At 37.3% G+C, this 26,500-nt stretch overlaps 3 protein-coding genes across 8 annotated transcripts in view; 1 reads left to right on the top strand and 2 right to left on the bottom strand.

Moving 5' to 3' along the window:
* Nucleotides 1-26,500, bottom strand: part of LOC139977740 (uncharacterized) — a 220,149-nt gene that overhangs the window by 34,961 nt on the left and 158,688 nt on the right. The gene's annotated exons all lie outside the window — the stretch shown is intronic.
* The window catches only part of LOC139977750 (NLR family CARD domain-containing protein 4-like), a 75,798-nt gene that overhangs the window by 7,471 nt on the left and 41,827 nt on the right, over nucleotides 1-26,500 (bottom strand). Inside the window, exon 4 of one of the 3 annotated variants that reach the window (XM_071987342.1) lies at nucleotides 1,242-1,277. The exons of the other annotated variants lie outside the window; for them this stretch is intronic. Within the exon in view, the coding sequence (XP_071843443.1) occupies nucleotides 1,257-1,277 (21 nt within the window). The 3' untranslated portion in view covers nucleotides 1,242-1,256. Of the gene's footprint in view, nucleotides 1-1,241; nucleotides 1,278-26,500 lie in introns of those variants that run through there. 3 annotated transcript variants of the gene reach the window in all.
* LOC139977767 (uncharacterized) overlaps nucleotides 1,277-26,500 on the top strand; it is a 169,131-nt gene continuing 143,907 nt past the window's right edge. Inside the window, exons 1-5 of one of the 3 annotated variants that reach the window (XR_011796671.1) lie at nucleotides 1,277-1,291; nucleotides 7,563-7,743; nucleotides 9,336-9,458; nucleotides 11,151-11,235; nucleotides 12,309-12,410. The gene's annotated coding sequence lies outside the window, so the exon portion shown is untranslated. The other 2 variants (XR_011796670.1, XR_011796669.1) reach the window with 2 other exon arrangements.

Raw genomic sequence — 26,500 nt, 5'->3', positions numbered from 1 at the left:
GAACCCTCTGTTATACGTCTGTAGGCTTCGGGAGATAAACTTAAACTCCCCGATACGTCTTTAGGAGACACTTAAACCCCCGATTCTACAAAAACAAATTACGACGCGATGCATAGGGCACACGCTCTGCCCTTGAACCTGATTGGTCCAAACTTATAGCTAACCCCTCACCCAACTCTTGATTGGTTGAGTACCAAGCTGATATGCAGATGAGCACATGCAAATGGGCACTCAACCAATTTGTACCAGTTTGGGTGTCTTCTACCCCACAAACCGAATCATTTAAAACAAAACATCTGTATACGCTTCTAATAACGCGTGATTCATAGCCCCCCACACCACAGAGCAAACCACCAAAACGCGAGCCATGTGTGACGTCATAATAATAATAATAATAATAATAATAATAATAATAATAATAATAATAATAAGTAAACAATATGTTAACACAAACTATAGAATACGCTTCACATAGTGTTTACTCATAGTGACGCAATACTATCACGATAGATTTAATACGCGATAGTACGAGGTTAATCACTGAGCATGTCGGATAGACGAGACTCAACTTACTACTACTACTATTATCGTACGCGTTTTCATTGGAACTTACATGGCCTCTTATCTTTGCTTTACTCATTTGAAAGTCACGACCATCATATTTGTTTTCATTATTTGCATATTGCGTTTTTGTTATATATTTTGTGCCGGACCCTTTTTATGTTTGGACTTCGGAAGATCTGTTGCGAATAGTTGAAAGGCCGTCTTAATTGTAATTTGATGAATTGCAGTTTACTAACTAAGTATTTTTTTTATATATTCCACAAGACCTATGTGACCCATAACACGTAAACACTTTCAAGCTGCTGTACAGGATTCTATGAACGCATCATTACCGGAAAATTGTCGAGGTGTAAATGATGAATTTACTTTTTGCAGCATATTGTTGAAGTCCTCACTTTTAGATCTAATGAATTTGCCAATTTTTTTTTTGTTTTTTTTTTGTAAATTGCTATTATTTGAATTGGAAGATTGATCATTTATCTGAAAGAAGGGGAATTTCCCTAGTGGCCAATGGAAACGACTTGAACAAGTCTCATTTTCAAAATCCAAACAAACCATGAACGACACGGTGTAAAGCAGCGTTTGAAGAACAGTTGTATGGTTGTAGTACTTCCCGGTTTGTTTGGTGTGATTTCCCGAAGCCGGCGAAGCTTCTAGAACTGGCTTACTAAATATGAAGATATTGCAGCATATTACAGATGGTGAACATGATACTGAAAGAAAAAAAGTATATTGCAATTTTCAAAGACGTATGTCTTGTGTTCCTTTCATAATATTAGGCTATGTACCTACAACGACAGGGATATCACATGTAACGTTGAAGTTATGGCTTAGGTCTTTTCTAGTCATATAAGAAAAGTGCAGCCTAACTTAGGCCTAGTCCAATGGTTTTAGTTACAATATTCAATACTACCGCAAAATCCAGCATAACGCGTGACCTATAGGCTCAGCACAATGTAGGAATAGCTGAAATATGGTGATGCTAGCCTGTAGGGTTCCAGCCTACACAGCATGCATCTATTGCCTATTGTTACTTACCTTTACCTATTGTGCACCTGCTATTATAGTATTTACTTGCATGTGTCTCTATGCCCAGATGTTATTATGTAATCATCTGCTGACTCTGGTCTCATTGTATTATGTTATGGTAAACTGTTATTCTTCCTGTATGTTTGTGATTGGGCAACTAGGTTGCTTGGGTGTGGTTATAACCTTGTGAGTATTAGTTAACTGTTAGTGTAGCCTACTGTGGTATAGTACTATATTGTGATTGTGTGTCAATAAACAGAACTGCACCAGACCCTGGAGTGTACACATGTCATCTCTCTCGCTCTCTCTCTCACTCGGTCCCTACAATGGCGTAGTCGGCAGGATATTAGGCATGTGGAAGTCCATTGCCGCATATTTTACACAGTGAGTGCCTACCGTATATAACCTGGTGGTCCATTGCCAGTGTTTTGACTGTTAATTTTCAATCATTTATTGCAAGTTTTGCCCTTAGCCTGTGACAAGTCATGGAGCAGTATCCACATCTTAAGTATCTGATGTCAGATTATATTAAAGAACTTTGTGAGGACAATGGGCTTGACCTGGCCCTTCTAAGAACCAAAGAAGAAAGAATTAAAGCCTTGCAGACCGTCCCAAATTTGCAGGATATCACTGTTAGAGCACACAAAGCTAAATCAGTTTTTAAGTTGGATGGTTTTCACCCTCTTGGTGCAGCTGATGATGTGGAGTGTTACCTCTCTACGTTCGAGAGACTATGTGATAGTCAACAAATTCCGGCAACAAGATGGCCAATTCTTTTAGAGTCCTGCTTGACCGGTAAAGCCCAAAGAGCCTTTTATGTACTTACTGAAAGCCAGAAGCAATCTTATACAGTTGTAAAGGAAGCAGTTCTAGCTGCATATAAGCTAACACCAGATGCATACAGGGAGAAGTTCCGGTTGGCTAGTAAACTCTCAACTGAAACATTTCGACAATATGGCAGTCGACTTAACCTGTACTTGAGGCGTTGGTTAGGTCCCACAGATAGCTTATTATCAATGCCAGACTTTATCACCATTACAGATAAACTAGTGGTGGATCAGTTAATTAATTCACTGAGAGACGAATCATTTCGTATGAAGCTGTTAGAACAAAGATGGTCAAGCCTAGAAGACCTTACTAGTATCGCAGACAACCTTATTATTGTACGAGCGTCATGTAGAAGTAGACAACAAATGGAGAGTAGATCGGCTGCACCGAGTAACCTGTCACAGGGAACTTATCGCCCCCAAGGTGAGCCTCATACCTACTTGCCACCTGGATCTTCAAGACCGACAAATTTTTCGAGAGCACGTAGACCATCCAGTGATATGTCAGATGTTCGATGTTATGCTTGTAATGGATTTGGTCATCTAAGCTACGCATGTCCAAACCCTCCAAGTGTGAACCTTGTCAGGATGTCCAGTAAAACTCAACATGAAGAACTATGTCCGGTCAAACTACGTGAGCGATACCCCTCAGAGTTGTGTAAGTTAGATGGTGCTTATTTCGAAGCGACCTTAAATGCAGAGAAAATTTTTGCCTATGCAGACAGTGGGGCGGCGAGATCATTTATTCATCCCTCACTGGTGGATCCACAGGAAATTGTATATTTAGAACAACCACTTAGTTTTTCGCTTTTGGACAATACACCTCTAATTGTCACAGGTAAAGTGTCCTTTAATATGTCTGTTGCAGGTGAAACTGAGCAGGTAGAGCTTTTTGTAACAGAGATACCATGTCAAGTGCTTTTGGGTAGGGATCTTCTTAAAGTATTTGCCCTAGTTTTTGATATAAGTGGGAACTCATATTGGTCAGAAAGGCAGGACCCCAAGATTAAGTTTCCTTTGGTATTGGTAGAGTGCTATGGTGGTGGCCTGGTGAAGGGGTTGAAGGTGAGAAATAAGGAGCATGGGATGAGAGAGCCCAGTAGTACAGAGCATGTGCACACTCCAGGGGGTGTGGTCTCTGGGAAGATAGAAGGTTTTCAGGACCAGGTTAGGCAGTTGTTAGGTGACTATGGAGATGTTTTTGTGGATAGGCCAGGGTATTGTGGTTGGCTACAGCACAGAATTGAAACAGGGGATGCCAAACCTGTGAAACAACGCCCGTATAAATTATCCCCAAAGAAACGGGATAGCTTAAGACAGCAGATAAGGGAAATGTTAGAAATTGATATTATTATTCCATCTAATTCACAATGGTCTAGCCCTGTAGTAATGGTTGAGAAAAAAGATGGTACATATAGACTGGCCATCGATTATCGAGCTCTCAATGCAGTCACCACACCATGTAATTATCCTATACCAGTGATTGATAGTATATTGCATTCAATGCATAACTCGAAGGTATTCTCAACCATAGATTTGAAGGCTGGGTTTTGGCAGTCTGCAATACACCCTGATGATCAAGCAAAGACTGCCTTTGTGTGTGAGGAGGGTGTGTTTCAATTTAAAAGATTACCATTCGGGTTGCGTAATGCAAGTCAGCATTTCCAAAACCTTGTAGATGTAGTTCTTCAACCTCTTAATGATGTTTCAGAGCGTCGTTTCTACCCGTACATTGACGATATTGTTGTGCACTCTCCCACAGTTGGTGATCATTTTCAGGATCTTCAAGGGGTACTGCAGTGTCTAAGAGAGGCAGGTTTGACAGTTAATCCTGATAAGTGTCATATACTTTATCGACAGATTAAGTTTTTGGGGTTTATTGTTGATGGTAATGGTATCAAAGTGGATCCCTCAAAGTGTGATGCAGTTAGAGATTATCAGCCTCCAACAAGTAGAAAGGCTCTTGAAAGATTTTTAGGCTTAACAGGATGGTGTGCAAAGTTTGTGGAGAATTATGCTACTGTGGTGGAACCCCTTAACAGATTGAGGCGAAAAGGGGTGAAGTGGGAATGGTCTGAGGAGTGTCAAAAGGCTTTTACCAGGGTAAAGAAAGAGGTAACAAAGGCCATATCACTGACTATTCCAGACTTTGGTAGGCCATTTGAACTTCACACAGATGCCAGTGGGGTAGGTTTGGGTGCTGCTCTTCTCCAGCGCTCTAGTTCAGGGGAGCAGAAGGTTGTATCCTTTGCATCTCGAGCTTTGAGCTCTGCTGAGCGGAATTACTCTGTGACAGAATTGGAGTGCTTAGCAGTTGTATGGGCGTTTGAAAAATGGCGACCCTACCTGGAATGTTCGCACACTACAGTGTTTACAGATCACCAGGCATTAGTATGGTTGTTGCGAAACTCTGCACTGAAAGGGAAATTGGCTAGGTGGGCTTTAAAACTTCAAGAGTTCGTTTACACAGTTCATTATAGACCAGGTTCCCAGAATCTTGTTCCAGATGCTCTTTCTAGATCTACCATTTCTACAGTACAGTATGACCAGAATGTTTGTTTCCACTCTGAATGTAAAGGGGATCCATCGGAAAAGGTGTTTTGGATTCAATGTGAGATTTGTGAAAAATGGTACCACTGGTTATGCCTAGGGCTTAGTAAGAAAGATGTTGAAGGAATTGATCATTATAATTGCGAGGGTTGTGCAGGATTGGGTAATGTCGTGAGTACCGATCAGGGACAAGCAGAGGTAGCCCACATTCTTTCAGATGTTAATCAGTTTATTATAAGACAACAGAGTGATCCAGTGATTTCTGGCATCAAAAAGCAGTTATTAGATAATGATTTATCTCACCCAAAGTATGTGATGGCAGAGGGTTTGGTTAAGTATGTTGATAATAATTCGCATAGCAATAAGGTAGTGGTGCCTGGTGAGTTAGTTATGGAGGTTATTGCACATCATCACTGTACCCCCACCTCTCCCCATCTGGGTATGAGAAAGACCATTTCAAAAATCCGGGAAAAGTTTTGGTGGAAAAACTTGAAAAGTGATGTAGAAACTTTTGTGAAAAAGTGTAGACAGTGTCAACTGTCAAAGCCTATGTATTGTAAGCCTTCAGGTTACATGGAATCCACTACAAGTCAATATCCCTGGGATGTGATGGCCATGGACCTGCTAGGCCCTTTTCCTGAAAGTAATGCAGGGAATTTGTATATTTTGGTAATCACTGACCATTTCTCAAGATTTTCTTTCTTAATGACCTTAAAGAGATCCACGGGTAAAGTACTGAGAGCAGTTTTACGACAATTGTTTTGTACATGGGGTGCATGTAATAAGTTGGTTTCTGACAATGGACCCCAAATGGTGTCAAAAGATGTCGCAGAGCTTTGCATACTGTGGGGTGTCAAGAGGATTTTTACGACCCCTTATCATCCTCAGGCAAATTGGGTTGAAAGGGTGAACAGAAATATTGTCTCAATGTTGTGTTGTTTTGTGAATGCTGATGTTCACACCGATTGGGATGTGCACGTCCCCGAGTTCATGTTTGCTTTGAACTCTTTCGTACATGATGCGACTGGGTTTTCCCCTGCAGAGTTATTTTTACATAGGAAGATTGTGGGACCAGGAGAGTGGGTAGATGGAGACCGAATGGGACCCATAGGAAAGAGTTCATTCAGAGGCATGCTTAAATCTGCTAATGATAATATGCAACGTCAGGCAAGAAGAAATAAGCTTCAGTATAATAAGACAAGGTCTGAGGTAAAGGTTCATGTTGGTTGTAAGGTGCTATTGAAGTCACATGCACTGTCTAATTTGAGGAAGAAGTTCTCCGCCAAACTTGCCCCAAAGTGGCGAGGACCTTATCTTATTGTTAATCAGTCATCGTCTGTGACTTTTGTGCTAGAAGACATCAAGACAAAGGAGAAAAGAATCGCACATGTTGATCAACTTCGACTCGTGCAGTAGTAAATTCATATTTTGGAAAAAGCTTTTTCTAAAGGGGGGGAGATTGTAGGGTTCCAGCCTACACAGCATGCATCTATTGCCTATTGTTACTTACCTTTACCTATTGTGCACCTGCTATTATAGTATTTACTTGCATGTGTCTCTATGCCCAGATGTTATTATGTAATCATCTGCTGACTCTGGTCTCATTGTATTATGTTATGGTAAACTGTTATTCTTCCTGTATGTTTGTGATTGGGCAACTAGGTTGCTTGGGTGTGGTTATAACCTTGTGAGTATTAGTTAACTGTTAGTGTAGCCTACTGTGGTATAGTACTATATTGTGATTGTGTGTCAATAAACAGAACTGCACCAGACCCTGGAGTGTACACATGTCATCTCTCTCGCTCTCTCTCTCACTCGGTCCCTACAATAGTTGGTAACAAGTTGAAGGGGAGGTTTCCTCCTTCAAATACTTTGATAATATTATTAATTTGTTGAAGAAGTGTTCTACATTTGCGAGATCATCCAACTGTCTGAGGTTTTAGCCAAATATAGTCATAAAAAGCTACTCGTAAAGTACTCTGGATTTGTTTCCTTTCCTGGGATATTGTGGATTTAAGTGCTAACCTGCCAGTGAATAAAGGTCAAATGAAATGCAAGGTTTTCAAAAGATTGAGATTCAATATTCCATATCATATACAAGCATTATTTTAGTTTGTGTCACCCAAACTACTGCAGTGCTTTACACCACCCTTACTGGTCCAAGACAACCCATTGTTGGGAACATATCCAGAATTAACAAGGTTTGTGCTGGTTATGCTCATTTCCTAAGTATTGACGTTTCTACAGTTTCAATATCACAAATCAAATATGCACTTTTACATAATTTACTTACTAAAAGTGTTGGGGTCTTTTACAGCTAACATGTGAAGTTGATTGCCCACAAAAACAGCTGTGGTGGTCACTTTGCTATCTGAATCCAAAAGCTCCTAAGAACTTTCAGAAAGCTTCAGAATCCAAACACTGTATTCTGTAATACTGTATAATCACTAAATTGAAATGATCAATGATTGGATCAATGTGGAACTGCTACAATTGGGTCTTCTTTGTTGTGAGTATCCTTTTGTTTCTGAAGTCTTCTGAAATTTCTGAATAACTAATTTGATTTCATGATAGTGTTTCACTTTGATTTAGAAGTCACTGAGGCTCCAACGGCTCCATGATGTAATAATTCAACTGTAGGAAGAAACCCTCTAGTGAAGATGATGACAGAGACTGTACTGGATAGAGGAGATCAGGACCTATACTGTAAACCTATCAAGCCTCTTTCAGTATCCTACTGTACACTTCTTGACCCACAGAATGTATAGGAACGGTAAGAATGAAGTACTGTATACATCTTGTTTGTTGTGACTTGATTCACCAAACTGCTGGCTAGCAAGCATAGTTAAGGAAGTAAAAATCCTCTGCCACTCGTTATCAATATCATATCATGACAACATTTCTTGCATATATTTGAGAGCTAAATACTGTTTAAAATAAACACATTTAGAGGGCATTCAAAGATATACGTATACAAGCACTGGCATCCATTAGGGTGGTGAGCACTGCCACCTCCCCCCCCCCCCCATGGGCTCCACTAGGGCTGCAAAATCACTATCAGAGAACATTAAATATCATATTCTATATAAAAATATATAAATATATATTCTATATATTATATATATTCTATCATATTCTATATATATCCTTTTAAACGTGTTAACTTCTATTCTTCATATGGCATTCTTTCCTTATTATGGTCCTAGTTTTGTTCGTTGATGGTTCTGTCAACGTGTATGGTTATTACAAATGAATATTCCTTAATTCTTCCTATACGAGCGTCGGCCTTTTCCTTTTCTTAGTTTCACGTTCTCTTGCTTTTCCTCCTCGTTCAAGCTTTAATTTAGCTTCTTCCCTGCCTCTTTTGCCATGGTTTTGCTTTCGGTTCAAGACCGAGATTGAAAAGAGAGAGCACGTGGCTTTGCTGTTCTATTTATACCAGATGCCGACGGAATTCCGATACTCGTTAACAAAGAAATGATTACGTAATGCTTAAGGATACACAAAACCATGTCTAAATAATTAGCATCCAATTAACTAAACACGTAAAGCAATCAATATAATACTTGAGCGGTTATCCCAGAACGGGTTGTGACACAGAGAACACAATTGGAAATACTTCCTACTCATCTGAGTATATACAGCTGTTAATACAGAATTGTCACTTGTGCTTGTTTAATTTTAAACATTGCTCAGCCAGTCACTGCAATTGGTTTTGCAAAATATGTTCGTCTCAAAATTGATCTAACTTCAACGACTTGAGTAAGGTGGCTTAATAGGGACATAGGTAAAAAAAAATAACTTGTGTCACCAAATTTCAAAATTCTGACCTTTTTTTACCTCACAAGTCCAAATTTTACTTAATCATCTCAAAACTTGTTTAACTCAAAATTTTGAGGTTACAAGTGCTTCATTTGCCAAATATGTGGAAAGAAATGACCATATTGGATAGCTATTGACCAGCTGAACAGGGTACTCTATAAACATTTGGTGATCTAAAATCTGTAAAGAGATCCCCCAGAGAGTGGTGTAACTAGGTCAATGTAAGCAATGCAGTCTCCAGGGGCCTGGTGCCATTAAATGATAAAAATAATATTAAACACCCATCCACCAAAGCTGACACACTAAATTAGATACAATTATCTCCTCACAAGTTGCATTAGTTTCTAAACATTGTTTTTATAATTATAACGGAGCAAATTAGTTTTAAACTACAGCATACCATATGTTTATAATAGCTGTGTTCTGTGTTTGACAATGTTACATGATAGATTGCTGCTAACTTGCAGACGGGGTGATGACAATTTACATGAATAATAACATGATAACTGATGACCAAATGCATTTTTTTTTTCTCATCATCAGGTAAACTGGAGTTATTCAGTCCTGAGATCGCCCTTTTAAGGGGTTTACCACTTTCATATCCGGATTACAGCTCTTGGATGAAATGTGTACAGTATACATGAGCAGGGTCAGTGGCGTAGGAAGGTACTTTTGAGTGGGGGGGGGGGGGGCTGAAGACTGATGGCCGGCCTGGGGGAGGGGTCTAAGGGGAGGGGGTGTCCCCCGTTTTTTTGCATTTTCAGGTGGCCTCAGATGCAATTTGGTGCAATATAGCACACTTCAACACCCACTCCATTTTGTAAATAATTTTGCATTTTCACCTGGCCTTAGATGCAATTTGGTGCTCCACATGAGATTTTTTTTCTCATTTGGAAATGAAAAAGGGGTTTTCTGACTTGCGAAGCGGGGGGGGGGAATGATACTTCCGCCCCACCACATTTTTCACTGGGGGGCTGGCGCCCCCCCCCCCCAGCGCCCCGGTTCCTACGCCCTTGAGCAGGGTAATGATTTTATGGTCCACCACCTGATTCTTACCCCACCCACCCATCCCCCTCCTACATGAATATAAGTGTTTAATTGGATATTTTTACTCCATGACGTATCAGATGATCCTTCAAGGAAAATTTCCACACCAGAATGTCTTCCATCCAGCACCCCTCCCCCCAACCCCATCAATTCCAATCACTGCAAACCAAGACATAGCATATAAACAATCCAGTTAGAATACTGCTAAAGGTTGTGTCTTAAACTCAGGGGTTCTGTGAGACCTCTTTGTTCAGTGTTTCTCTAATTGTAGCATTATCTCTACAAATTGTACCATAATTGTAGGTTTCAAGAACATGAAATTCTGATGCCAAGTACATCTCTAATCTTTCAAATCTGACCAATTTTAATGGTCATTAGACATCCATTGTTTCATGATGAAACAGTTTCATTTCTGTGTGAGCATATAATGCTATCCATTTAATGCTTTCCATTGTCACTGTCTCCAGGTTGAGTGGATATTATGTAATTTAAGAAAAGGTCCACCCATCCCATCATATTAAATAGTTGTCGTGGATAATGCTAGGTTTTGAGTATTGCACTATGACAAGCAACAGTTTATGATTCTATCACAGAAGATCATTCAACACAATATGACAAGTTCTTGTAGGATTTAGCATGTTATGTCATCTGAAATCTTATTCTTTGAATGGTCTTAAAGTTATTGCATAATTCTGTTATAACTGTGTGTTTGGGGAGTGGGGGGGGGGGGGGTGTCAGGTTGATGTCTATTGGCAAAAGTGGAAATGAAGTTACTGGGACAGTTGTTAATGCAAAAACAACATTTATATACTAGAGCATCCTCTGCTTGACACTGGTATACCAATTGTTTGACAAAAGCAATCCAGACCAGTAATCAAGCCTAACTTTGCTCGACTTCAAAGTAAAAAACTTAGAACTTCATTGGCCTGCTGCACCAAATAATGTTAAAAGTACCAAATTAGAAAGTGTGCTGATCAATTTAGTCTAATCCAAAGGATTGTGAACATGTTACCATGTTTATCCTATTGTCTTGTTTATGGATAAATTTAAAAATATATTCAACTTTAAAATAAAAAGCACCTTACAATAAAATAAATGAATTTGAAACTATCGAGTTGTTCCAGGGGCATAAGTCATTTTAGCATTAGCTTGTATATCTGTGAGCAATATGATAAATGTTGAGTAAATAAAAGGTAAACTCAATAACAATGTTTTTTTAATGTTTACATTAAGCAATATCAGTTCAGATATTCTCAATATAGAATTAGTGAAAACTGATTCTTATTGTCTTTGTCTTTATCTCCTCATTAGGTAAATGTGCAGTCTTGAGATGATTTTTGGGGATCACATGATGCGGATCTTGTACAGCATGGTTTACAATATGCTGATGGTGATGGTAAGTGTATAATAAGTGTATAGCAGGACTGGTAAGCTGGTTTGTAGTGATAATTAGATTTGAGTTTTGGTAGAAAGTGATTTTGTTACTGCCTAATCCTGGTGGAGCAGAGACTTGCTTGATCAATAAACTCACTAAGGGCCTAAGGGAAGATTAAGGTCTCAATCTAACATACATACACCATATACTAGGCACGGTATGCCATACAGTGTATTGCTTACCAATTCCTTTCCTACCCTTCCCCTCTCAGTGCATCCAAAACCCAAGAAAATTGATGTCAAATTTAGATCAAAAGATAATCTTGTCTTTATGCCATTTGCCAATGAGCTATATACTAAGGGATTACAAGTGGAAGTCTTTGGTTGGTTTACTGTACTGTGTGCATATGTTGTCAGTAATTCAAGACATACATGTAGCATCTCGACCATATGCATATCCTCAGTGTAAAAAACCAAAGTAATTCAGAATTCCATTCTTAGCCATTGTCCAATAGTGTTGAAGGATTCTCTTAATGTGCTCTACTAAGATGTACATTATTTGCACTTCAGTTATAGTACTGGGCATTTATGAGATATATCCAGCAAACTCAAGCAAATGTGCTTTCTACATTTATTTCCTGTTGCAATACTATGGAAGATAGCTCACAAAGTTGGTAGAAAAACTCCAGCAATTGTCAAAAGATGTTTTTTATTGGGTGTGGATGGGGGGGGGGGTTCAAAATATTATTACCACTACAAGTGTTATAAATAACTAATTGTATTGATTGTCTCAGATGCAAAACATATTCCTAAAAAGCAGCTTTAAGATAGAGGCAAAGGTGCTTTAAATGATAATATTAGTGCTGTGCTGTTAGGGCAGTCCAACAAACCCAAAGATAAAAACAGAAACAGAATACAATATATATATGCTGCCATGAGAATACAGCTAAAATATTCATATATACTTATTAATAAGACACAAGGAAAGAAGTTGATCTCTGTTACAAAATGATCACAGATGTGATGAATTTTCACCTTGATAATTTGTAGTGAATGGAAAGTTGAGTTATATTTTATTTTCTCTTTAACCTCCAGATGGTACCGTTTTCAACATATCTTCTGTACATTTCCTTTAAGAAAGTGAAAGAGAAAGTCAAGCTGGAACACATCACTGCTGACATAACTTCCTTTGTTGATGTGAGTCTCATGAGCTTTCACATGATAATTTCTCAACAGTCAGTTGGTGAAATGGTAATGGGTTGTGTTGGATACTTTGATCAAATCTACAGGCCATATGTACGTGAAGACAGCTGGCCTAAGTAGTTCTATAAATAACATCAAATGCCCTTTTTAAGATTCCACTTGTTTAAATGTGTAGAGATAACAAACTTTACTAAACACAATTACTATATTGTAGTATGCAGTGTTGGATGGAAGATTTCTCTAAAGTGGAGACAGCTACTGATAGATACCTCAAATAACAGTTCATCAGAAAACTTCAACTTCTGTAGAAAATAATTATTGCCCACATGCCAGGCAAGCTAAGTTTTTCTAGTATGTACCTTGGTCTGATCATGGATGTGTTTGAAAGTATCAAGTCTTTGAAGTTGTGCATTGCTACCTGTAATCTTGGTATTGTTTTGACCCATTAATACAATAAATCAGATGAGATTGAATGAATTAGGGATTCTCCCGGTATCTCCTACCAGTAATTGCTATCTTTAGCCCTTACATCCCCATATAACTAATATTGCCAGTAGTGATAGCTTTAAATAACTTTGAATATGCATGACGCCATGGGGTGCCACCACCCAGTTGGGATATTTTTTGTATACTGTAGTCCTGCTTCAGAGCACTTGTATTGTCAGTACGAGCAGTATGAATATCATGTTTCTATCAGATCAAGTTTGTACTGTCAATACCAGTGCTTTGAATGCAGGATATTGGAGTAGAGTTTAGAGAGGAAGTAGCATTAGGAAATTGCCCTACTGGCTGGGTACCATGTTCAATGCTATCCTAGTTGACATTTTACTCATTTTACTCTTTGCATTGCCTGCAGGAAATTGCTCTAAATTACACTCATGTAATGTTGTATACATTGGCATCTAAACAGAGGGTACAGCAGGGTTGCAACCATGTGTTATGCGTTATTTGTGGGGAATTTAATCCCCAGAATAAATTCAAGGAGGAGGGGGGGGGGCAGGACGGTGATCCATAGCATGCAGGGAGACTACTTTTACAGAAATTTCTGAAGTACAGTGTATAAAGATATAACATGTTTATGCAGTACAACATACACAGCTGATAATATCTTCAAGATTGTTTCAAGAGTGACAAAACATAGCACCTGTTTTGCATCTAAGTACCCTTCATTTCTTACAAATATCTGAAAGAGTGGGGGGACAGCACTCCCCTGTACCCCTTTATCGCTCGTGTGGACAACATAATATTTTACCCCCTCCCACTACAAAAAGCTTGTCAAGCTCCTGGGTTAGAGCCCATTTCATGACATGAAACAATAAGGCATCAATTAGACCTTACATCTCTAACTCCTGAAATGGGGACAAAAACTTGCACACCACGAAGGCTGGCTACTCTCATGTATCCTTGCAATTACACTAAGCTATTGTGGGCTAATCCCAAGGTTTTCTGACATGCTGTTACATATCAACCTTAACGTATGGTGAGCATGTTGAGTTACCTTGCAGATACAAAGACAGTCAAAGTTTGTTGGGTACCAAGGTCTGAATTTACAATTTCTTTACACAAAGGAAAAGAAGATTTGTCATATTTTAAAAAAGGTTTGTGATATCACAGCTAAAATGGTTGACAGCAGGTTTACATATAAAGGAGCTAAGTAACATTAAAACATGCTGATTATTATCAATCGTATAAATTTCTCTTTATACTATTATCATTAAACCTTGAATATATGATTCATGATAGAAACAGCTGATTTAGGTAAAGGAGACTGGGAGACAACACTACCCTTCTTAAGGAGTATTGTGCACTGACCCACAGCCCCCCCCCCCCCACCCCCAACTTCCCTCTTATATGAAAGTAACCTAAAGATGAATATGAAAGTAATAACTGTTGTCACAAAGTCTAACAATAGGTAAATCAATATGAATAATACCATTAATAGCGAGACTGCCTCCATTCAATCTGGTCACCTGTTGACCTCTGAACTATTATAGATCTATAACTGCTGAAATAATTTATACATATTTCATCATTATTTTGCCTTGCATGTGACCAATATTTTCAACACTACATTACAGGATGTACCAGCCTCTACACAACTTAGTGATCATGGAAAGTGAAGGTACAAGCCAATTAGACAAGTATCAATGATGTCATGAGTTTCATTAAAATACTAGAACTCCATCATCCATGGTTATGTTGTTAAATGGTAGTGAGTCCAGCTGTGTACATCTAAAACACTTTGTAACTTTAAACTTCACATGTTAAAGTAATGAATAAAGAATTCCATATTTCTGGCACTAAATTTAATACTCTTGTTGAGATCAATATGAGAATAATTGTATAGGGTAGCCAGCAAGTATGGGTGGATAGCTTCATCCTTCTTGCTGTGTTACCAACCCTCTTTATTTTTTTTTATGATAGTCTAGTAAGAGACTAGGACTTTGAGTCCAGTTTCCGTTGGCTTAATCTGTGGTAGGTGGAAGGGGGGAGGAGGGTAGGTTGTACTCTTGATAAGCTATTTCTACCATGTTTACTCTTCTTAATATGACCTGGCACCATTTTGCAAGTCATGGTACCATCATGGCTTAAATTTAACATCCTTCACACATTTACAGTAGTTGGAAACACATGAATGTCACATAAATATTTACATCTACCCCCCCCCCCACCCCCTTACTCCTGGCAAGAGCTGTGCACATCTCTAAGTAGTCTGGCATCACCTGGCAACTCTCCTCCTACACCACCCAGTGAAGAATGTTGGATTTTATTTGTAAAAGAACAGCAATCGGTTTGAATTTAATTATTCTGTCCATTCTTTGTTTAAATATTTAAAGTTTCTTTGGATGTACAGTGTTTCTACTATTTCATACCATTGGTAGCATTATCTTCTTGTATTATTTAATATCTTTCACTCAGAAATTATTCTTTTGCCATTTTGTGAGCCTTTTGGAATATTTATTGAATATAAACTCGTTTAGATTCATTTTCTTTTTCTACTGATAGATTTCAACTGAGTGGAACACAGAGGTGTTAACAGATGGAAATTACCGTGTAAAGATCAGGAAACGGTTCTGAGAAGTAAATGAACATCTTCAGTTTCCATGTTGTAAAAGTGTGGCTCGTTTCTAACGAGGTCATGCTTTGCTAGAACTGTATATTAAACATCAGATTTTTAAAACAACTGAAATTGTCAGCTGTCAGGATTAAGAAATAAAAAAAAAACAATCGTTAAATTAAAATATAATTATGTTAGAGTTTCTTTTTGAAAGGGAGGGTATTGTTTTGCTCTATAACTGGAGGTTGGTGTGTGTGTGTGTGTGTGGGGGGGGGGGGGGGTAATTCTAATTTTAAGAGGGAAATACATACACAGAATTAGAGGGTTGATGAGAGGAAGGTTTTTTACAATTGCTTCTGTATCATTATTTGATGACATTGTTGCAGATCATTTGTTATTGTTTAAAATTTGTCTCATTTATTTCTCATAATGTCTTCAATTTCTTTCTTCAAATTGACAAAGCATGTTTTACATTCATGGAAGGCAAAATGGCGCAATGGGGTGGGTGATGAAATAAGAAATTGAATGTTGTGTTTTCTTGCCCAATGTGGTCTGTTTTCATAACTTACAGTAGTAGTCAGTATATTAGTGGTCAGTACAGTAGTAATCAGTGCTTTAAAACTTTATATTTCTGTGTGTATTATGTGCATTATGCATACCATGTATGTCATAATGCCAATCGACATTATACATACCATGTATACCAATCAACCCATTATACATACCATGTATGCCAATCAACCCATTATGCATACCATGTATGTCATAATGCCAATCGACATTATACATACCATGTATGCCAATCAACCCATTATGCATACCATGTATGTCATAATGCCAATCGACATTATACATACCATGTATACCAATCAACCCATTATACATACCATGTATGCCAATCAACCCATTATGCATACCATGTATGTCATAATGCCAATCGACATTATACATACCATGTATACCAATCAACCCAGTATACATACCATGTATACCTATCAACCCATCATACATACCATGTATGTCAATCAACTCATGATGCATACCATGTATGTCATAATGCCAATCGACATTATACATACCATGTTTGCCAATCAACCCATTATGCATACCATGTTTTTCATAATGCCAATCGACATTATATATACCATGTATGCCAATCAACCCATTATGCATACCATGTATGTCATAATGCCAATCGAAATTATACATACCATGTATGCCAATCAACCCATTATACATACCATGTATGCCAATCACCCAATTTTGCATACCATGTATGTCATAACGCAAATCGACATTATACATATCATGTATGCCAATCAACCAATTATGCATACCATGTATGTCATAATGCAAATCGACATTATACATACCATGTATGCCAATCAGCCCATTATGCATACCATGTATACCAATCAACCCATTATGCATACCATGTATGCCAATCAACCCATTATGCATACCATGTATGTCATAATGCCAATCGACATTATACATACCATGTATGCCAATCAACCCATTATGCATACCATGTATGTCATAATGCCAATCGACATTATACATACCATGTATACCAATCAACCCATTATACATACCATGTATGCCAATCAACCCATAATGCATACCATGTATGTCATAATGCCAATCGACATTATACATACCATGTATACCAATCAACCCATTATACATACCATGTATACCTATCAACCCATCATACATACCATGTATGTCAATCAACTCATGATGCATACCATGTATGTCATAATGCCAATCGACATTATACATACCATGTTTGCCAATCAACCCATTATGCATACCATGTTTTTCATAATGCCAATCGACATTATATATACCATGTATGCCAATCAACCCATTATGCATACCATGTATGTCATAATGCCAATCGACATTATACATACCATGTATGCCAATCAACCCATTATACATACCATGTATGCCAATCAACCAATTTTGCATACCATGTATGTCATAACGCAAATCGACATTGTACATATCATGTATGCCAATCAACCCATTATGCATACCATGTATGTCATAATGCAAATCGACATTATACATACCATGTATGCCAATAAGCCCATTATGCATACCATGTATACCAATCAACCCATTATGCATACCATGTATGCCAATCAACCCATTATGCATACCATGTATGTCATAATGCCAATCGACATTATACATACCATGTATGCCAATCAACCCATTATGCATACCATGTATGTCATAATGCCAATCGACATTATACATACCATGTATACCAATCAACCCATTATACATACCATGTATACCAATCAACCCATCATATAATGTCGATTGGCATTATGACATACATGGTATGCATAATGGGTTGATTGGCATACATGGTATGTATAATGTCGATTGGCATTATGACATACATGGTATGCATAATGGGTTGATTGGCATACATGGTATGTATAATGGGTTGATTGGTATACATGTTATGTATAATGTCGATTGGCATTATGACATACATGGAATGCATAATGGGTTGATTGGCATACATGGTATGTATAATGGGTTGATTGGTATACATGGTATGTATCATGTCAATTGGCATTATGACATACATGGTGTGCATAATGGGTTGATTGGCATACATGGTATGTATAATGTCGATTGGCATTATGACATACATGGTATGTATAATGGGTTGACTGGCATACATGGTATGTATATTGTCAATTGGCATTATGACATACATGGTATGCATAATGGGTTGATTGACATACATGGTATGTATGATGGGTTGATAGGTATACATGGTATGTGTAATGGGTTGATTGGTATACATGGTATGTATAATGTCGATTGGCATTATGACATACATGGTATGCATAATGGGTTGATTGGCATACATGGTATGTATAATGGGTTGATTGGTATACATGGTATGCATAATGTCGATTGGCATTATAACATACATGGTATGCATAATGGGTTGATTGGCATACATGGTATGTATAATGTCGATTGGCATTATGACATACATGGTATGCATAATGAGTTGATTGACATACATGGTATGTATGATGGGTTGATAGGTATACATGGTATGTATAATGGGTTGATTGGTATACATGGTATGTATAATGTCGATATGCATTATGACATACATGGTATGCATAATGGGTTGATTGGCATACATGGTATGTATAATGTCGATTGGCATTATGACATACATGGTATGTTTGATGGGTTGATTGGTATACATGGTATGTATAATGGGTTGATTGGTATACATGGTATGTATAATGTCGATTGGGATTATGACATACATGGTATGCATAATGGGTTGATTGGCATACATGGTATGTATAATGGGTTGATTGGTATACATGGTATGTATAATGCCGATTGGCATTATGACATACATGGTATGCATAATGGGTTGATTGGCATACATGGTATGTATAATGGGTTGATTGGCATTATGACATACATGGTATGAATAATGGGTTGATTGGCATACATGGTATGTATAATGTCGATTGGCATTATGACATACATGGTATGTATAATTGGTGGATTGGTATACATGGTATGTATAATGTCGATTGGCATTATGACATACATGGTATGCATAATGGGTTGATTGGCATACATGGTATGTATAATGTGTTGATTGGCATATATGGTATGTATAATGGGTTGATTGGCATACATGGTATGTATAATGAGTTGATTGGCATACATGGTATTTATAATGGGTTAATTGGCATACATGGTATGTATAATGTCGATTGGCATTATGACATACATGGTATGCATAATGGGTTGATTGGCATACATGGTATGTATGATGGGTTGATTGGTATACATGGTATGTATATTGGGTTGATTGGTATACATGGTATGTATAATGTCGATTGGCATTATGATATACATGGTATGCATAATGGGTTGATTGGAATACATGGTATGTATAATGGGTTGATTGGTATACATGGTATGTATAATGTCGATTGGCATTATGACATACATGGTATGCATAATGGGTTGATTGGCATACATTGTATGTATAATGGGTCGATTGGCATTATGACATACATGGTATGCATAATGGGTTGATTGGCATACAAGGTATGTATAATGTCGATTCGCATTATGACATACATGGTATGCATAATGGGTTGATTGGCATACATGGTATGCATAATGGGTTGATTGGTATACATGGTATGCATAATGGGCTGATTGGCATACATGGTATGTATAATGTCGATTTGCATTATGACATACATGGTATGCATAATAGGTTAATTGGCATACATGGTATGTATAATATCGATTGACATTATGAAAACCATGGTATGCATAATGGGTTGATTGGCAAACATGGTATGTATAATGTCGATTGGCATTATGACATACATGGTATGCATCATGAGTTGATTGACATACATGGTATGTATGATGGGTTGATTGGTATACATGGTATGTATAATGTCGATTGGCATTATGACATACATAGTATTCATAATGGGTTGATTGGCATACATGGTATGTATAATGGGTTGATTGGTATACATGGTATGTATAATATCGATTGGCATTATGACATACATGGTATGCATAATGGGTTGATTGGCATACATGGTATGTATAATGGGTTGATTGGCATTATGACATACATGGTATGCATAATGGGTTGATTGGCATACATGGTATGTATAATGTCGATTGGCATTATGACATACATGGTATGTATGATGGGTTGATTGGTATACATGGTATGTATAATGGGTTGATTGGTATACATGGTATGTATAATGTCGATTGGCATTATGACATTCATGGTATGCATAATGGGTTGATTGGCATACATGGTATGTATAATGGGTTGATTGGTATACATGGTATGTATAATGTCGATTGGCATTATGACATACATGGTATGCATAATGGGTTGATTGGCATACATGGTATGTATAATGGGTTGATTGGCATTATGACATACATGGTATGCATAATGGGTTGATTGGCGTACATGGTGTGTATAATGTCGATTGGCATTATGACATACATGGTATGCGTAATGGGTTGATTGGCATACATGGTATGTATAATTGGTTGATTGGTATACATGGTATGTATAATGTCGATTGGCATTATGACATACATGGTATGCATAATGGGTTGATTGGCATACATGGTATGTATAATGTGTTGATTGGCATACATGGTATGTATAATGGGTTGATTGGCATACATGGTATGTATAATGAGTTGATTGGCATACATGGTATTTATAATGGGTTAATTGGCATACATGTATGTATAATGTCGATTGGCATTATGACATACATGGTATGCATAATGGGTTGATTGGCATACATGGTATGTATGATGGGTTGATTGGTATACATGGTATGTATAATGGGTTGATTGGTATACATGGTATGTATAATGACGATTGGCATTATGACATACATGGTATGCATAATGGGTTGATTGGAATACATGGTATGTATAATGGGTTGATTGGTATACATGGTATGTATAATGTCGATTGGCATTATGACATACATGGTATGCATAATGGGTTGATTGGCATACATGGTATGTATAATGGGTCGATTGGCATTATGACATACATGGTATGCATAATGGGTTGATTGGCATACATGGTATGTATAATGTCGATTCGCATTATGACATACATGGTATGAATAATGGGTTGATTGGCATACATGGTATGCATAATGGGTTGATTGGTATACATGGTATGCATAATGGGCTGATTGGCATACATGGTATGTATAATGTCGATTTGCCTTATGACATACATGGTATGCATAATGGGTTGATTGGCATACATGATATGTATAATGTCGATTGGCGTTATGACATACATGGTATGCAAAATTGGTTGATTGGCATACATGGTATGTATAATGGGTTGATTGGTATACATGGTATGGATAATGTCGATTGGCATTATGACATACATTGTATGCATAATGGGTTGATTGGCATACATGGTATGTATAATGGGTTGATTGGTATACATGGTATGGATAATGTCGATTGGCATTATGACATACATTGTATGCATAATGGGTTGATTGGCATACATGGTATGTATAATGGGTCGATTGGCATTATGACATACATGGTATGCATAATGGGTTGATTGGCATACATGGTATGTATAATGTCGATTGGCATTATGACATACATGGTATGAATAATGGGTTGATTGGCATACATGGTATGCATAATGGGTTGATTGGTATACATGGTATGCATAATGGGCTGATTGGCATACATGGTATGTATAATGTCGATTTGCCTTATGACATACATGGTATGCATAATGGGTTGATTGGCATACATGATATGTATAATGTCGATTGGCGTTATGACATACATGGTATGCAAAATTGGTTGATTGGCATACATGGTATGTATAATGGGTTGATTGGTATACATGGTATGGATAATGTCGATTGGCATTATGACATACATGGTATGCATAATGGGTTGATTGGCATACATGGTATGTATAATGTCGATTGGCATTATGAAAAACATGGTATGCATAATGGGTTGATTGGCATACATGGTATGTATAATGTCGATTGGCATTATGACATACATGGAATGCATAATGAGTTGATTGACATACATGGTATGTATGATGGGTTGATAGGTATACATGGTATGTATAATGGGTTGATTGGTATACATGGTATGTATAATGTCGATTGGCATTATGACATACATGGTATGCATAATGGGTTGATTGGCATACATGGTATGTATAATGGGTTGATTGGTATACATGGTATGTATAATGTCGATTGGCATTATGACATACATGGTATGCATAATGGGTTGATTGGCATACATGGTATGTATAATGGGTTGATTGGCATTATGACATACATGGTATGCATAATGGGTTGATTGGCATACATGGTGTGTATAATATCGATTGGCATTATGACATACATGGTATGCATAATGGGTTGATTGGCATACATGGTATGTATAATTGGTTGATTGGTATACATGGTATGTATAATGTCGATTGGCATTATGACATACATGGTATGCATAATGGGTTGATTGGCATACATGGTATGTATAATGTGTTGATTGGCATACATGGTATGTATAATGGGTTGATTGGCATACATGGTATGTATAATGAGTTGATTGGCATACATGGTATTTATAATGGGTTAATTGGCATACATGTATGTATAATGTCGATTGGCATTATGACATACATGGTATGCATAATGGGTTGATTGGCATACATGGTATGTATGATGGGTTGATTGGTATACATGGTATGTATAATGGGTTGATTGGTATACATGGTATGTATAATGTCGATTGGCATTATGACATACATGGTATGCATAATGGGTTGATTGGAATACATGGTATGTATAATGGGTTGATTGGTATACATGGTATGTATAATGTCGATTGGCATTATGACATACATGGTATGCATAATGGGTTGATTGGCATACATGGTATGTATAATGGGTCGATTGGCATTATGACATACATGGTATGCATAATGGGTTGATTGGCATACATGGTATGTATAATGTCGATTGGCATTATGACATACATGGTATGAATAATGGGTTGATTGGCATACATGGTATGCATAATGGGTTAATTGGTATACATGGTATGCATAATGGGCTGATTGGCATACATGGTATGTATAATGTCGATTTGCCTTATGACATACATGGTATGCATAATGGGTTGATTGGCATACATGATATGTATAATGTCGATTGGCGTTATGACATACATGGTATGCAAAATTGGTTGATTGGCATACATGGTATGCATAATGGGTTGATTGGCATACATGGTATGTATAATGGGTTGATTGGTATACATGGTATGGATAATGTCGATTGGCATTATGACATACATTGTATGCATAATGGGTTGATTGGCATACATGGTATGTATAATGGGTCGATTGGCATTATGACATACATGGTATGCATAATGGGTTGATTGGCATACATGGTATGTATAATGTCGATTGGCATTATGACATACATGGTATGAATAATGGGTTGATTGGCATACATGGTATGCATAATGGGTTGATTGGTATACATGGTATGCATAATGGGCTGATTGGCATACATGGTATGTATAAAGTCGATTTGCCTTATGACATACATGGTATGCATAATGGGTTGATTGGCATACATGATATGTATAATGTCGATTGGCGTTATGACATACATGGTATGCAAAATTGGTTGATTGGCATACATGGTATGTATAATGGGTTGATTGGTATACATGGTATGGATAATGTCGATTGGCATTATGACATACATGGTATGCATAATGGGTTGATTGGCATACATGGTATGTATAATGTCGATTGGCATTATGAAAAACATGGTATGCATAATGGGTTGATTGGCATAAATGGTATGTATAATGTCGATTGGCATTATGACATACATGGAATGCATAATGAGTTGATTGACATACATGGTATGTATGATGGGTTGATAGGTATACATGGTATGTATAATGGGTTGATTGGTATACATGGTATGTATAATGTCGATTGGCATTATGACATACATGGTATGCATAATGGGTTGATTGGCATACATGGTATGTATAATGGGTTGATTGGTATACATGGTATGTATAATGTCGATTGGCATTATGACATACATGGTATGCATAATGGGTTGATTGGCATACATGGTATGTATAATGGGTTGATTGGCATTATGACATACATGGTATGCATAATGGGTTGATTGGCATACATGGTATGTATAATGTCGATTGGCATTATGACATACATGGTATGCATAATGGGTTAATTGGCATACATGGTATGCATAATGGGTTGATTGGTATACATGGTATGTATAATGGGCTGATTGGCATACATGGTATGTATAATGTCGATTGGCATTATGACATACATGGTATGCATAATGGGTTGATTGGCATACATGGTATGTATAATGTCGATTGGCATTATGAAATACATGGAATTCATAATGGGTTGATTTGCACACATGGTATGTATAATGGGTTGATTGGTATACATGGTATGTATAATGGGCTGATTGGCATACATGATATGTAAAATGTCGATTGGCATTATGACATACATGGTATGCATCATGTGTTGATTGGCATACATTGTGTGCATAATGGGTTGATTGGCATACATGGTATTGTTTGTCATACATGGTATGTATAATGAATTGATTGGCATACATGGTATGTATAATGGGTTGATTGGCAGACATGGTATGTATAATGGGTTGATTGGCATACATGGTATTTATAATGGGTTGATTGGCATACATGGTATGTATAATGTCGATTGGCATAATGACATACATGGTATGCATAATGGGTTGATTGGCATACATGGTATGCATAATGGATTGATTGGTATACATGGTATGTACAATGGGCTGATTGGCATACATGGTATGTATAATGGTTAGATTGGCATACATGGTATGCATAATGGGTTGATTGGCATACATGGTATGTATAATGTCGATTGGCATTATGACATACATGGTATGAATAATGGGTTGATTGACATACATGGTATGCATAATGGGTTAATTGGTATACATGGTATGCATAATGGGCTGATTGGCATACATGATATGTATAATGTCGATTGGCGTTATGACATACATGGTATGCAAAATTGGTTGATTGGCATACATGGTATGTATAATGGGTTGATTGGTATACATGGTATGGATAATGTCGATTGGCATTATGACATACATGGTATGCATAATGGGTTGATTGGCATACATGGTATGTATAATGTCGATTGGCATTATGAAAAACATGGTATGCATAATGGGTTGATTGGCATAAATGGTATGTATAATGTCGATTGGCATTATGACATACATGGAATGCATAATGAGTTGATTGACATACATGGTATGTATGATGGGTTGATAGGTATACATGGTATGTATAATGGGTTGATTGGTATACATGGTATGTATAATGTCGATTGGCATTATGACATACATGGTATGCATAATGGGTTGATTGGCATACATGGTATGTATAATGGGTTGATTGGTATACATGGTATGTATAATGTCGATTGGCATTATGACATACATGGTATGCATAATGGGTTGATTGGCATACATGGTATGTATAATGGGTTGATTGGCATTATGACATACATGGTATGCATAATGGGTTGATTGGCATACATGGTATGTATAATGTCGATTGGCATTATGACATACATGGTATGCATAATGGGTTAATTGGCATACATGGTATGCATAATGGGTTGATTGGTATACATGGTATGTATAATGGGCTGATTGGCATACATGGTATGTATAATGTCGATTGGCATTATGACATACATGGTATGCATAATGGGTTGATTGGCATACATGGTATGTATAATGTCGATTGGCATTATGAAATACATGGAATTCATAATGGGTTGATTTGCACACATGGTATGTATAATGGGTTGATTGGTATACATGGTATGTATAATGGGCTGATTGGCATACATGATATGTAAAATGTCGATTGGCATTATGACATACATGGTATGCATCATGTGTTGATTGGCATACATTGTGTGCATAATGGGTTGATTGGCATACATGGTATTGTTTGTCATACATGGTATGTATAATGAATTGATTGGCATACATGGTATGTATAATGGGTTGATTGGCAGACATGGTATGTATAATGGGTTGATTGGCATACATGGTATTTATAATGGGTTGATTGGCATACATGGTATGTATAATGTCGATTGGCATAATGACATACATGGTATGCATAATGGGTTGATTGGCATACATGGTATGCATAATGGATTGATTGGTATACATGGTATGTACAATGGGCTGATTGGCATACATGGTATGTATAATGGTTAGATTGGCATACATGGTATGCATAATGGGTTGATTGGCATACATGGTATGTA

The sequence above is a fragment of the Apostichopus japonicus genome, chromosome 12, assembly GCF_037975245.1.
Source record: "Apostichopus japonicus isolate 1M-3 chromosome 12, ASM3797524v1, whole genome shotgun sequence".
In the NCBI taxonomy this organism is placed as follows: Eukaryota; Metazoa; Echinodermata; class Holothuroidea; order Aspidochirotida; family Stichopodidae; genus Apostichopus; species Apostichopus japonicus.
Note: the sequence above shows the minus strand (reverse complement) of the source record. Positions and strands in the feature narration are given on the sequence as shown.